The sequence below is a fragment of the Coffea eugenioides genome, chromosome 1 (assembly GCF_003713205.1).
Source record: "Coffea eugenioides isolate CCC68of chromosome 1, Ceug_1.0, whole genome shotgun sequence".
In the NCBI taxonomy this organism is placed as follows: Eukaryota; Viridiplantae; Streptophyta; class Magnoliopsida; order Gentianales; family Rubiaceae; genus Coffea; species Coffea eugenioides.
This window is the reverse complement of record NC_040035.1, coordinates 31,226,153-31,238,607: the sequence shown is the minus strand read 5'-3', so window position 1 is coordinate 31,238,607 and position 12,455 is coordinate 31,226,153. Positions and strand designations below refer to the sequence as shown.

At 34.5% G+C, this 12,455-nt stretch overlaps 1 protein-coding gene across 3 annotated transcripts; it reads left to right on the top strand.

The window, feature by feature from the left end:
* The first annotated feature begins 1,181 nt into the window (after nucleotides 1–1,181).
* On the top strand, nucleotides 1,182–12,138 carry LOC113764587 (cinnamoyl-CoA reductase 1-like). Of its 3 annotated transcripts, none has more exons than XM_027308537.1 (7): nucleotides 1,182–1,290; nucleotides 1,573–1,719; nucleotides 2,486–2,652; nucleotides 4,942–5,133; nucleotides 8,129–8,291; nucleotides 9,937–10,123; nucleotides 11,636–12,138. In XM_027308537.1, the coding sequence occupies exons 2-7, from the start codon at nucleotides 1,614–1,616 to the stop codon at nucleotides 11,790–11,792; spliced, it is 972 nt and encodes a 323-aa protein (XP_027164338.1). In that variant the 5' UTR covers nucleotides 1,182–1,290; nucleotides 1,573–1,613; the 3' UTR covers nucleotides 11,793–12,138. The 3 variants fall into 3 exon arrangements, with proteins under 3 accessions (XP_027164338.1, XP_027164331.1, XP_027164325.1); XM_027308530.1 differs by having other exon boundaries at nucleotides 1,568–1,719; XM_027308524.1 differs by having other exon boundaries at nucleotides 1,517–1,719.
* Nucleotides 12,139–12,455: the final 317 nt, after the last annotated feature.

Sequence of the window (12,455 nt, the reverse complement as noted above, 5' to 3'; positions counted from 1 at the left end):
GCTATCGCAAATTCTTCCGTTCACTTTCTCCGGCTTTATCGCAAATTCTTCCGTGAACATTTTGATCCCGACATGAAAATCATCCCTTTTTCTCCCGAAATTTTGGCAAAGTAGGCGCTGGAATAGATGAGCCTTTTTTCCTACTGGCAGTGATTGGGTTAACTGCAATTGCCACAACAAAACCCCATTTGATGACTTTTGTTCTCCTTAGGAGGATATCATCTTCCTACTTCAGTACTTTGATGCCTTTGCAGAATTCTGCTTTAGGTTCCATTTGATAAAACTGAATCTGAATTCTGAAGTTTGAATTCTAAAATCTGAATACTGAAACAATTAATTTGCTGAATTTTAAGTACTGAAAAAAAAATATGAATGTCTGAATTTTAATGCTAAATCTATTTATACTGTTTGATAAATATTATAACTGAATGCTTAATAAGTTTAATTTGACAATTTAGCTCTTATATCCTTTCATTCAAAAAATAAATAGAATTTATGATTTAATTAGTTTAAAATTGTTAGGTATGAAAATGATAATATTTATTTTTAAATCAAATTAATATAAAATATGAAATATATTATATGAGGAGTATGGAGAATATGTGAAAGTGATTAAAAATGGAGAAAAGAGAAACTAAAAATCGTTAGATAGAGAATATTATGTTATTTAATTAGATAAGAATTTTGAACATAATTAACAAATAAGGGTAGATTTGATAGATAATATAAGGTAGCTGAAGTAATTCTATTGATTCTTATCAGAATTAAGCATTCAGTTAGGATTCTTGTGCTGAAAAAAATACATACAGATTCAGCACTGCTTAACAAGTTCAGCAAATAGATTTTCATTTATCAAACACTCAAAACATCTGAATGTCTGAAAAAATTCAGATTCAGCACTTTTTTATGTTATTAAACAGACCCTTAGATTGTCTAAATAGTTGGTCTAAATAGTTTGAACTTTGAAAATGAATGGCACCGCTGGTTCCAAGTTTCAAAGCTGGTCTTTCCCCCCCTTTTTGATAAACAAGCCAGCAAAGAGTGTCCTAGTCTCTTTCATACCAAAAAAAAAAAAAAAAAAATTGTCCTAGTAAAGCGGGTGACGTGGCTAATTTAGAATGGCAGGTCCATGGGTGGGTTCATAGACCGAGTATTTGCCAATAATCTACCAACTTTTCAGGAGCCCGCCATTCAAGATTCAACTCTCTGTCCTGGTCTCATAGTACAGTGCTTGATCGAATCTAGAGGGAACAGGCAGGGACTTGCCAGAACAACCACCGTCCCTAAATAGTCCGTAACATTTTTTTTTAATATTTTATAATTTTATATAAATTTTTTGTACATCTAATTTTTAGATTTGATATTTTATTATTATTCATATAAGTTGCATACATAATAATTGTATTTTTATTACTAAGTTTTATAAATAATTCACTTAAAATTTACATTTTATTCGAAAAATATTGTTCAGAATTGTTGCCTCTAATAACTGTCCGTGCTCTTGTTCCGAATTCAGAAGGCCTTAATAGTTGGAGCAAACCTTTAACAAAACATTGGTTATTTTTAGCGAAGGATAACGTCTACAGTCTGCACAGACACAAAAGGTGAAAACAATGAAGACAGTGTGTGTAACAGGGGCTTCGGGTTACATAGCATCATGGATTGTCAAGTTCTTGCTCCAGCGTGGTTACACTGTCAAGGCATCTGTTCGTGACCTCAGTCAGTATTTCTTCCAAACCCTTTATTTTTTTTCTGTTTTGAATTCAATGTTTTACCATTTTTTTTTTTGCTTTTGTGGTCTGTGAAACTGCAATTGTAGGATATGGGTCGTGACAATCATAAGATACGCAGGTTGGTTTTGGGGGCTCTAATTTTGTGGATTATTGGGATCTTGTGATTATTATTGCTTGATTTTGTTGTGCAATTTCGGTTTTCCTGATGGGGAGAATTTGTTGATGACATTTGTAGATTGAGGATTCTGAATTAACAGGTTTTCATATTCACGTGTGAAGAGAAAGGGCTTTTATGATGATAAGAGAAAGAAGACTAGGTTTAGAAATTTCAGGATTGATGAATAGCATGTGATTTGATGCAATTTTTTTTTTTTTTGGTGGTTTCCAACTTCAGCTGCCTCCCTCCTCCCTCCCCCAAGCGAAAGAAAATAAATGAATGTATAGGAAGCAATTTATTAAATTCGTAAGGAAGCAATATATCTCTTTTTGTCTCCGTATAGCATCTGCTACTGGCAGCAAGTGTCGTGCATGATGTTAATTACTCTTGACGCAATCAATTTTCCAAAACTATTATGCTTTTCTCGGCCATTTGGTTGTTGAATCTTGTCAATGCTTACTGTCTCTTTCTAATCATGTCAGGGTCATCATCTAGTCCTGTAATTTTATAATATTACAATCCTGTAGAAAGATATATTGCTTCTCAGCTTAGTACTTTATTTTGAGCTTTGTTTTAATTTATCTGAATCATGTAGATGATCCAAAGAAGGTAGGACACTTGCTTGCGCTTGATGGAGCTGAGAGACTTCAGTTGTTCAAAGCTAACCTACTGGAAGAAGGTTCTTTTGATGCTGCAATTCATGGGTGCGATGGCGTTTTTCATACAGCATCTCCTTTCTACCATTCAGTCACTGATCCTCAGGTCCCTTGAACAATTCCTTTTCTCTTATTTGAATATTCACCTCCTTCATTTCAATACTCTTTCTTCGAGGCAAAGGTAAGACACGAAGGCCATAGCTGCTCCTGTATAAGGAGTGAGATATTGTAATGTAGCAGGGGAATCTGCCATTTCGGCTACTACAATGGTGTATTCCATTGTTCCCCTTCCTGGAAAGTAGTTACTACTTGAGCCACAGAAGATGCTTTTTGACCAATTGCTATATAAGCAGTACTATTTAGCTTGTGGATATAGGATTTCTTCTCATGGTTTAACATAAATTCCATTTATATGGTAAAAATTTCTTTCTATCATTCAAATCTTTATATGTCTCTGCATGCTTCGCAGGTTTCTCTTACATAGTAATGATAAATGAGAAAGCTTTAGTGCACTGTTTCTAATTGACTTCATTTGTTGCCTAAAAGAATGTACAAGAAACTGTGGTTGGATTCAACAATTGCTTTAGTAAGTATAAATGGGTTTTAGATAAATAGAAATGTAAAAGAAACTATAGATAGCTCCAATAATTACTTTAGCATATGTTAAATGGTTTTTGATAATCTTTCAGTGGCTTATTAGTAGTTAACTGCTTAGCGTATATGTGACTTTAGTATGTTTGAGCACCCATTTGTGTATGGTTTCTAAGCTTCTTTCTTGTCATTATTTGCAAACTTCAGTAAGTAAGCTGATAGATGCAATATGCAGGTGCTATCAGCTATAAAATAACTGAATCTAGTAATGCAATAGGCTTACCTGCCCAAAAAGAAGAAGTGTTAACATGTGCAGGCAGTTGAGCATTAAATGCTTGCCATTTTGCTTAATTCTTCTGAGGTTTCATTTTTCTTTAGTTTAAAAGATTTGAAAGTTATCTTGGAATCCCTTTACACAGGTTTATGACCATTTTAACATTATAATTCCAGTGACTTACAAGAGTTCAAGATTGATGTTTAGTCTTAAAAATTCTGTAGTCCAACAAAAGCTGGTCAAGTTTTTGCTACAGTAGTATTTTCCTTGTTTTCTTTTACATTTTGTATAGTTCTAGAGTATCTCCAATCTTTGTCTATTTAAACATTTGAAATTACTCATATGTTGCATCTATTGCAGTATGGGTTCATTCTACTCTATGCTCTCTGATGCATAAATTTTTGAGCTAATTCAAATTTTTGTTATGGCTTAGATTGTGTTAACTATTATTGCCAATAATCTCCTTTATTCTACATTTAGGGAAAGAGAAACCACTATCCTACTTATGTTACAAAAGAAAATACTCGAGATGCTTTCCTTCAAATTTTACTAAACAGCATTTACAGTGGTCTAGTTTGTGCAGTCTCTTTGAAACAAGAAAGTAGAAACAGTTGATCCATTGTAGAGAAATGTATGGTATAGATGTTAAAGGTTCTCAGGCTCTTTGAGGGACTCTAAAAAGAGTAGATGGTCTTTCTGTCAACGGCTCAGGGTGCTAAAGTCTTGATGTTCTAAGGGTACAGGTTTTCTGCAAGAGGAATCTTGAATTGAATTAAATCTTATGGTGGAGATCACCTTAGGCTTCGATTGAAACTGTTATCTAATGGGTGTTTGAGATTGGGCTTGCTATTTGATTACAGCATAAAAAAGGAACTCCAAAGCTCTTTCATAACTAATCACCCATAGAGTCTGCAAGAAGGGGTGAAAATGAAAATAAATAGAAGTGCCAGGTTAAAGAAATATTAACATCATATACATATGGATGTTTGAAGAGTTTCTTTCTGGTGGAAACAAGTTTTAAAGTTCTTTTTCTCAAGTTTTTGTTGACTGTATTAATCTGATAGGGTCGTACAGTGAGGTGAAACCAAATATTTGATTTCTGTACAATGTCCAATAACCAATTTACTACTTAGTAACCCAAAAGAAAATCCTCTGTTGGTTGTATTGGCTTTATTGGCACTCCTTATTATAAGTGGTATCAAAATCACGGGCTAACCTCAAAAACTAGAAGAGTAATTGTTGAAATGGTGTAAATCTTACACATCTCCTCATGGAAGCTCAGTAATTTCTTTAAAAGAGCCTCACTGTTGAACCTTTTATTTCGCCCTTCTATTTGACTTATTGAATAACTGAGGAACCCTGAAAACCATGCTTCATGGAAATGAGCAGTATTCAATGAAATTGAAGACAGTGAGTTATATATATATATTTTAAATATGTGTAGTGAATAACTTTTATATTAAGTCCATCTTGCCAAGGTGAGTAATTTTCTATCTCTGTAAGTCACCAAGAGGAATTCTTTTTGGACAGGCTGAATTGATTGATCCTGCTCTAAAAGGCACTCTTAATGTTCTTGGATCATGTGCAAAATCACCATCTGTGAAAAGAGTGGTTTTGACATCCTCTGTAGCTGCAGTTTACTACAATGGCAGGTCTCGTTCTCCTGATGTGGTGGTTGATGAGACTTGGTGGAGTCTTCCTGATTTATGCAAAGAAAACAAGGTCTGTAAATGTTAGTTTCCTTTCTGTCTGAGTTTTATTGCTAAATTTAAATGTTCTTAAATTAACTAAATATCTGCTGTCACATATATTGAAGACCATTGGACTGTGTCCCATAACACTTTTGCTTTACGTACCTTTTGGAGTAAAATATAGATGTGGTTCCAGAATATAATATACTTGTATCGTGAATGCTTAAAAAGGTGCATGTCTTTAAAATGGTGTACATATTTGACATCATTATGCCATTGAAAATTTGTGAACATAAAATCTTCATTATGCATCAACTGCAAAAATTCCATTAATGTAATTGTTACAGGTACTGTTATTTGCTGTATTAGAAGTTGAAATTAGGGCACTATAGAGTGTAGACATTAGAGAATTTATTTGTTTGAAATAGAACATGTATTCAGCTTTTAACTACCATCTACCAAAGGCCTTAGGTTTTCATTGACTTCTGATGGATTTTTTTGAAGACATTTAAGGCCAGTGCCACCTCAATGTTCTTTCTGTCAAAGTTTCAGGATATCTAGTCCACATTTGCATTTGTCCATTTGAACTAGAGATTAGTTCACTGGACTTGCACTTAGTCTATTAACATTTGTAACTTTTGTATAAATATACTGAAAGTTTTTTTTTTTGTGAACCTTAAGAATTAAAAGTCTCGAGACAAAACATATTTATGTGAAAGCAGAAGTAGGGTATTTCGAGGAATTTGGTAATTGATGATACTTGAACTATGATGCTTGGCAGTTTTCTGGAACTCTGGAAAACGAAACATGGCCATATGGTTGGAGGAAATATAAAATACCTTCATGTATATATCAGATGGTCTTTCTGCTCCTCGAAAATTGGGAATTGGATGATGTTAAATTTGGGGACAATATGAACTACAATTAATGACCTGAAGAATTTCTTTGAAAATTGAGTAGAATATGATGGCAAACTTTAGAATAGGAAAAATTTGCGGAAAGGGTAAACTTGGAACTAGATAAGCTAAAACCAACTAAAATATTTCAAAACCCCTGTGCCTCATGTCATTAGCTTAGGCTGAGCTGTTGAAATCCAAAAGGTAAAGTTTCTGGATGAAAGCAGTAAACAAATTCAAATTGCATAAGCTAATAGAAATTTCGTACTAATGTTGTAAATCCTACAGCGAGACCCTGAAATAAGTAAAACTAAATGACCCCCATTGGAATCCAAATATGTGCATGATCCTTATCCAATTCTATTGAGGATTTCCATCATTTGATTTTGAGCTTATTATACTTGATAGGGTTATTTTCTCTACTTTAGTGTGCTAATTATGAATAAAAAATGCATACTTAATAAATTCCTTTCGGGAAAATAACTTTTGGTGCTCTCGACAAGCCACTTCTATTATGTTCCGAATTCCTTTTCAGCTGTTATCACGAATGTGATGCCAAACTTTTAGATGCTTGAGATGCCCTCTCTCTCTGTGATAGACACTGGCTCACACGGGGAACTTTTTTTGTGGATGGGGTGTTATTGCCTTCTTTGGCATGAAGGTGATAAAAAAGCAATAGGAATAGTATTTAACAAAAGCTCCATGGCTGTACAGGAACAGAGTTTCGGACAACTTTTGTGGTTGGAGATCTTGTTACTATCTTTCATTGTCGTCTAGTTTTTGAAGTACCTATACGTGTTAGTAGATTAAGGTTAAAATGTAATTGTGCCCCCAAAACTTAGTGTTCCGTCTTTATCAATGTATTTGCCAGACTAGGTGCTGTCTCTATCTGACAGATAATGTAAATAGGATTTTAAATGGATGATGTTTTTCCATCTTTTTTGAATTTCTGGATCTCCTCTGGGGCTATAGTTTGAACAGCTGTGTCATCCTTTAGATAAAAAAACAGACCCTTTCAACTGGTTGCTTTGAAATTCTAAGGAAACGGTTCTTGTTACTAACAGAGGTAAAACAAACAAGAGCAATGGTAGCCTAAAGCCTCTTCATTTTGTCTCTTCTCTAATTATTTTCAGTCATTAGAACTTTTACTGATATACAATTGTAAGAAAATCTGGTTGTCTGCAGTTAAAGAATCATTCTCCTAAATCACTAATTGAGCATCAAGAATGTCCAGGACCATTTGATCACTGTCATTTCTCTAGAATTAATTGTTAGATGCAGGATACTTTTATGTGCAGTTTGTTTCAGTATAGCTGCCTGATGCATGTGACAAGGTTCCTATGGCTTAAATGTGTGGATGAACTTTTAAAAGATTTGGTTGAAAGGAACTGTATCCTGATTAAAGGACTTGTGTTCCTGATCATTAACTAGCTGATATACGTCCTTTTGTGGTGGCCAAATTGATTCCTGTGGTTTTAGTTAGAAGCTGAATATTGCAGCTTTTCAATTGAAGTACTTCAATTAGCAATCAGCAAAATTTATGTTTGTAATAGTTGAAACCACTCATACTCTGGCTTTTGATTTTATGGAATGTAACTTGGAAATCATGGCTATAGTCATGCTATATTGTCCTATGGAACAAGTCTAGCGTGGCTTGAACAGAACTTTAATTGGTGCAATAATTCTGTCCCTTTTGTGTTGGCATGGTGTTGCAGTAGTAAACCTGGAATTAGTCAAGAAAGAAAGCTTTTGTTTGTCGAACGATACTTTTTGGATTGATGCGGAGATTTTAGATTGTTTATAGCTCCCATGATTTTGTTTTCGTGTCCAAATACTATACTAGTAATAGCATCATTTCCCACTGGCATGTTAAAAGTATTCTAGACAAGTGTCATTTCTATCTGCTGTACAAACTCCATTTCAGCATAACCAAAATCAATATTTCCACAAGATTTGGGGACAATGTGCCCGTGGCACTTAAGTAAATTGTCCTTGTGTACATGCCTCTTTTAATTGATATTGTCATAATAAGATCACCGTTGGTTAGCCAGTCTATGAAATGAACATGTATTCTTGTGAATTAACAATCATAGTTAAACATGTTATTCTTTCCTATTGTTTTTCTTCCAGTTATGGTATGTGCTCTCGAAGACATTGGCTGAGGATGCTGCCTGGAAGTTTGTAAAAGAGAAAGGTCTCGACATGGTTACAATAAACCCAGCTATGGTGATTGGGCCTCTATTACAGCCAACACTTAACACCAGTGCTGCTGCGATCTTGAACTTAATAAATGGTATGGATATTCATATTAAACAAAGAGAATTCAATTAATATTTTTGGAGATACTTTGTTTGTTGAATCTATGTTTATTTGTTTTTTGAGGCCATGGTCGTGCATGATGCTCTGTTGACTGTTTTTTGTCTTTTTTTTTTTTGCCTTGGTTCTGCTTTTTGAGGGAAATTGAGTGGACAGGAAGCAATTTAGAGCTGATGTTTTTTGAGCTGGTGAAGCTACTGATGGTGATGAAAATGGTGCATAGACAGATGTTTTTAGAACATGCAAATAAGCATTTATTTTTAAGTTTTTGCCTTTTTGACTCGCACCTTTGACTTTCCATTACTTTATCTATCCTTAGTCATCGACATCGATAGTGTAGACTACATACCTTCTTATATTTCTTTAAAATTAAAGTATGTAAAGAATAGATAAGTGAATTAATGGTAACATGCTCCAAAAGAATTAATAGTAACATTCTGGACAGTAATGATTCATACTCATTTGTGCTTTATCAGAATATTGATTGAGCATTCACTTGTATGCCAAGGTTTATGGTACATCCCATGCTCTGAAAATTTACCGGTCAGGAGTTTAGTACTTACTTATCTAGCTATGACAAATGCATTAGATATATTGTAAAAGGTGGGGACAATGTTAGTCTTTATAGAACTTCTAAGTATCTGATAAAATTGAAATGAACTTGAGAATAAATGAAAAAGGCCGAAAAACCAGTGAGGTGGCCTACCTATGTACTTAGGAGCAACGTGCTATGGAATTTGCCATGTTGCAAAGCTTGTTAGGAGTTCTCTGCCTGTGTCATGAACTTGAGTTTTGCCAAGGTAGACGTCATGGTCATTTGGAGGTTCGCTAGAATTTTATTTGTTTGTGTGTTTGTGTATCTATGATGGTATTTGTATATGTGTATATGCTCCTTTTGTTGATATTTATATATGTTCTTGTTTGCTGGATCAAAACCTCCCAAACATATTCGTTTTTGTGTCTTGCGAAAGCTTTATCCAGTGTGCTTGAAGGGATGTTTACATTGTTTTAAAGTTCCAGGTGCTTTTTTAATCAACTATTGAAGTCTTTGAATTATTACTGCAGTATTCGGTAAATGGCTATGAGGGTAGGAATGGGTACCAAAATTAATGATGCCCGTACATGTTGCTAGGTAGACCACTATAGCAATCACTCAATGGGAATGAAAGTATTAGATCTTTCCCCCTATGACTCCCCACTTATAGCTTGGGTTTTGAATTGATTAACTCTTTGATAGAATGAAACTCATTCCACTTCCAACCAAATATGTAATGGGGAATGACCAACACCATACTAATAGTGAGATTTATGGTTCCAATTCTGATTTCAATTGTGGAGTACAAACCAAACAGCTCATAAGTTGTCAGTAAAGATGTGGTTACGCTCATGGAAAATGATTTTCGTTGTATTTTCCTCTCTTTGCTTGGTTAGATTCATTTATACAAGAAGGAAGAGATGCTGATATGAAACTTGTCTTGTCTGTCATTAGATATTTTGTGTATTGTGATCTTAGACTGATTTTCATGCATTGAGTGTCATTGAATTGTTTATGCAATTTATTTTGATGTCTTAATATTATGGAAATGTTGTTTGTTCATTGTTATTTTCTACATTCAATACAGGTGCAAAAACATTCCCAAATTCAACATTGGGCTGGGTTGATGTCAGAGATGTTGCTAATGCCCATGTACTAGCTTTTGAAAATCCGTCGGCAAGTGGAAGATACTGCCTGGTTGAAAGAGTGGCACATTACTCTGAAGTTGTGAAGATCTTGCATACACTATATCCTTCTGTGAAACTTCCAGAAAAGTAAGTTTAAGCTCTGTATTTAGACTTGATAATGCATATACAAGTAGGGATTTACATCTGCAACATAAATTTATGTCTGGAATGCTTCATGCATGTATGTGCATCAGTAATTTTTCTGTTAGGATTTATTATGATGTGCCACGTGGATAAATCATATCTGGAGGCTATTACCTATTAATACCATCTGTTGACGATGGAAGACAGAATAAATATTAAGAAACTCTTGTTGCAGAATACAATTTCCATCATCTGAGTAAAATTAGTTATTGATTAGAGCTTGTATAAAATAGACTGTTCTCTATTATGTTTTAGAAGTTCTGGTCAAGGTTTATGTTGTCGAATTCACAAGATTTTGAAATTTTCCCTATTTGAAATAGGATTAAGTTGCCGAGGAGGCCTTGGTCAAGTGACTAAGGTTGAAACCGTAAGAATTAGAGCACCTGGGTTCAATTATCCCGTAACCCTTCCCTACTTCTTACATGCCGTTCTTCCTTGCTTAAAAAAAATAATAAAATAAAACAAAATATTAAAAAATAGGTTAAGTTACTTCGGGAAAGTTGATACTGACTATATAGTTAATTTAGTTGGTACTTAACTAAGGAATCCTTTTCCTTGTAATAGTGATCTAGTTCTTGGAATCTTTGCTCCACAATTACTAAACCAAGGACAGCCTACTAATCCTGGCAACCTGATTAGGTAGAAAAGTAGATAAAGATGAGAATATCATTAGTTGTAGAAGATCTGTTATTGAACATAAGGGGATTGTTTGGGGTGGCCAAGAACAGAATGGGTGGCCTTTTGAAGGTTGGCTTTCATCGATTCAAATCAAACCACTGTGTCAATTTTTTGAGATAGTGTACTTCAAATTACAGCTCTTTAAGAATGTTTACCTGAAAGTTTTGACCTTTCTTCATTGCAACAAGACTTTTTACCTTTCCGAATTCTGATCTTCATCTGCTTTTATTTGATTTCATGTCTAAATGGTGAGATCCGTGTATAATATGTGAAGTTATGCAAAAAATTTCTGGTTTTTTCTTTCCCCTTTGCTGCTTTACCAGATCCTGCTGTGAGAAGATCCATTATTTGTACAATCTGTACCTAAAATATCAGGGCTTATATCAAGGCATTCATTTAAGGGTACTGATATTCACGACCCTTCTAACTTCTTGAACACCCTTACTATGTATTTTGGCTGCTATATATGCTTGTCATTTGGCCTTGGAAAAATAAAAAACCGAGTAGGGGTGTCCAGGAATCTATAAAAGGGTATTTGAGTATCAATGAACTTCATTCCAATGTTCTGCTTACTGCAATTCATCTTTTGTTTTCTAATCATGGATGAGTTTTCCTGTCCATCACCTGCTGTTGATGTATTTTTACTCGTCAAACACCAGTAAGGAAGCCAAAATTATCATTTCTATCAGTTTGCTTTTATTAGATTTTTACCATTTTCAACAATATTTATTATTCTTATGGAGCTTCTAATGTTCTTTGGTAAACTAATCTTTGTAGGTGTGCTGACGACAAGCCATTTGTGCCAACGTACCAGGTTTCAAAGGAAAAAGCAAAAAGCTTAGGCCTTGAATTCACGCCCCTTGAGCAAAGCATCAAGGAAACAGTTGAAAGCTTGAAGGAGAAGAACTTTCTGGGCTCTTCTGCTGCACTGTGAATATGATCTCAAACATGATGAGGAACATTTCAGAATTGGTGTCATTGCCTATTGAACATATGTTTTGCAAACTCCTATTTGTACCGGGTCTGTCTGACTGGCATTATCTGCCTCGACAGAGATTTGGGAGAGATCTACCTATGAAACAATAAAGGACTCATCTTTTTGCTATCATGGAAATTTGAACAGGAAATGTCTTTTGCTTTTCCTTGTTCAAATTCAAGGTTAAAGCAATGATGATGAGTAGATTTTGGTGCGTAATCATGTGGCTTACCTCTTTCTCTCTTATTTGGGGTCAGTGTGTTAAATTGCCATTTGATGAGACTTTATAAAATCAAGGAGCAAATTAATGTCACGGTAACAAATTGATAAAAGATTGAAGTTTATGTGCTGAATTATATCCATATTATATGTATATGATCATTAAGAACATTAAGTAGCTCAACTTTATCCATGTCTAAATTGTTCAAGGCTTTGTGAGTTGTGTTCAGGCTCCTTAGCAACCCTGCTAGTGGGGCTTAATTGTTAGGTTAATTACTCGGTAAGCTGGTGAAAATTATGAATCACATGGGATAAAGTGTAAGCAAGGTTTAAAGGACGCTTAAAGTTTTATGCCATTAACATGAAGTCATTTTTACGTAATAATGTATGGATGCGTATGAA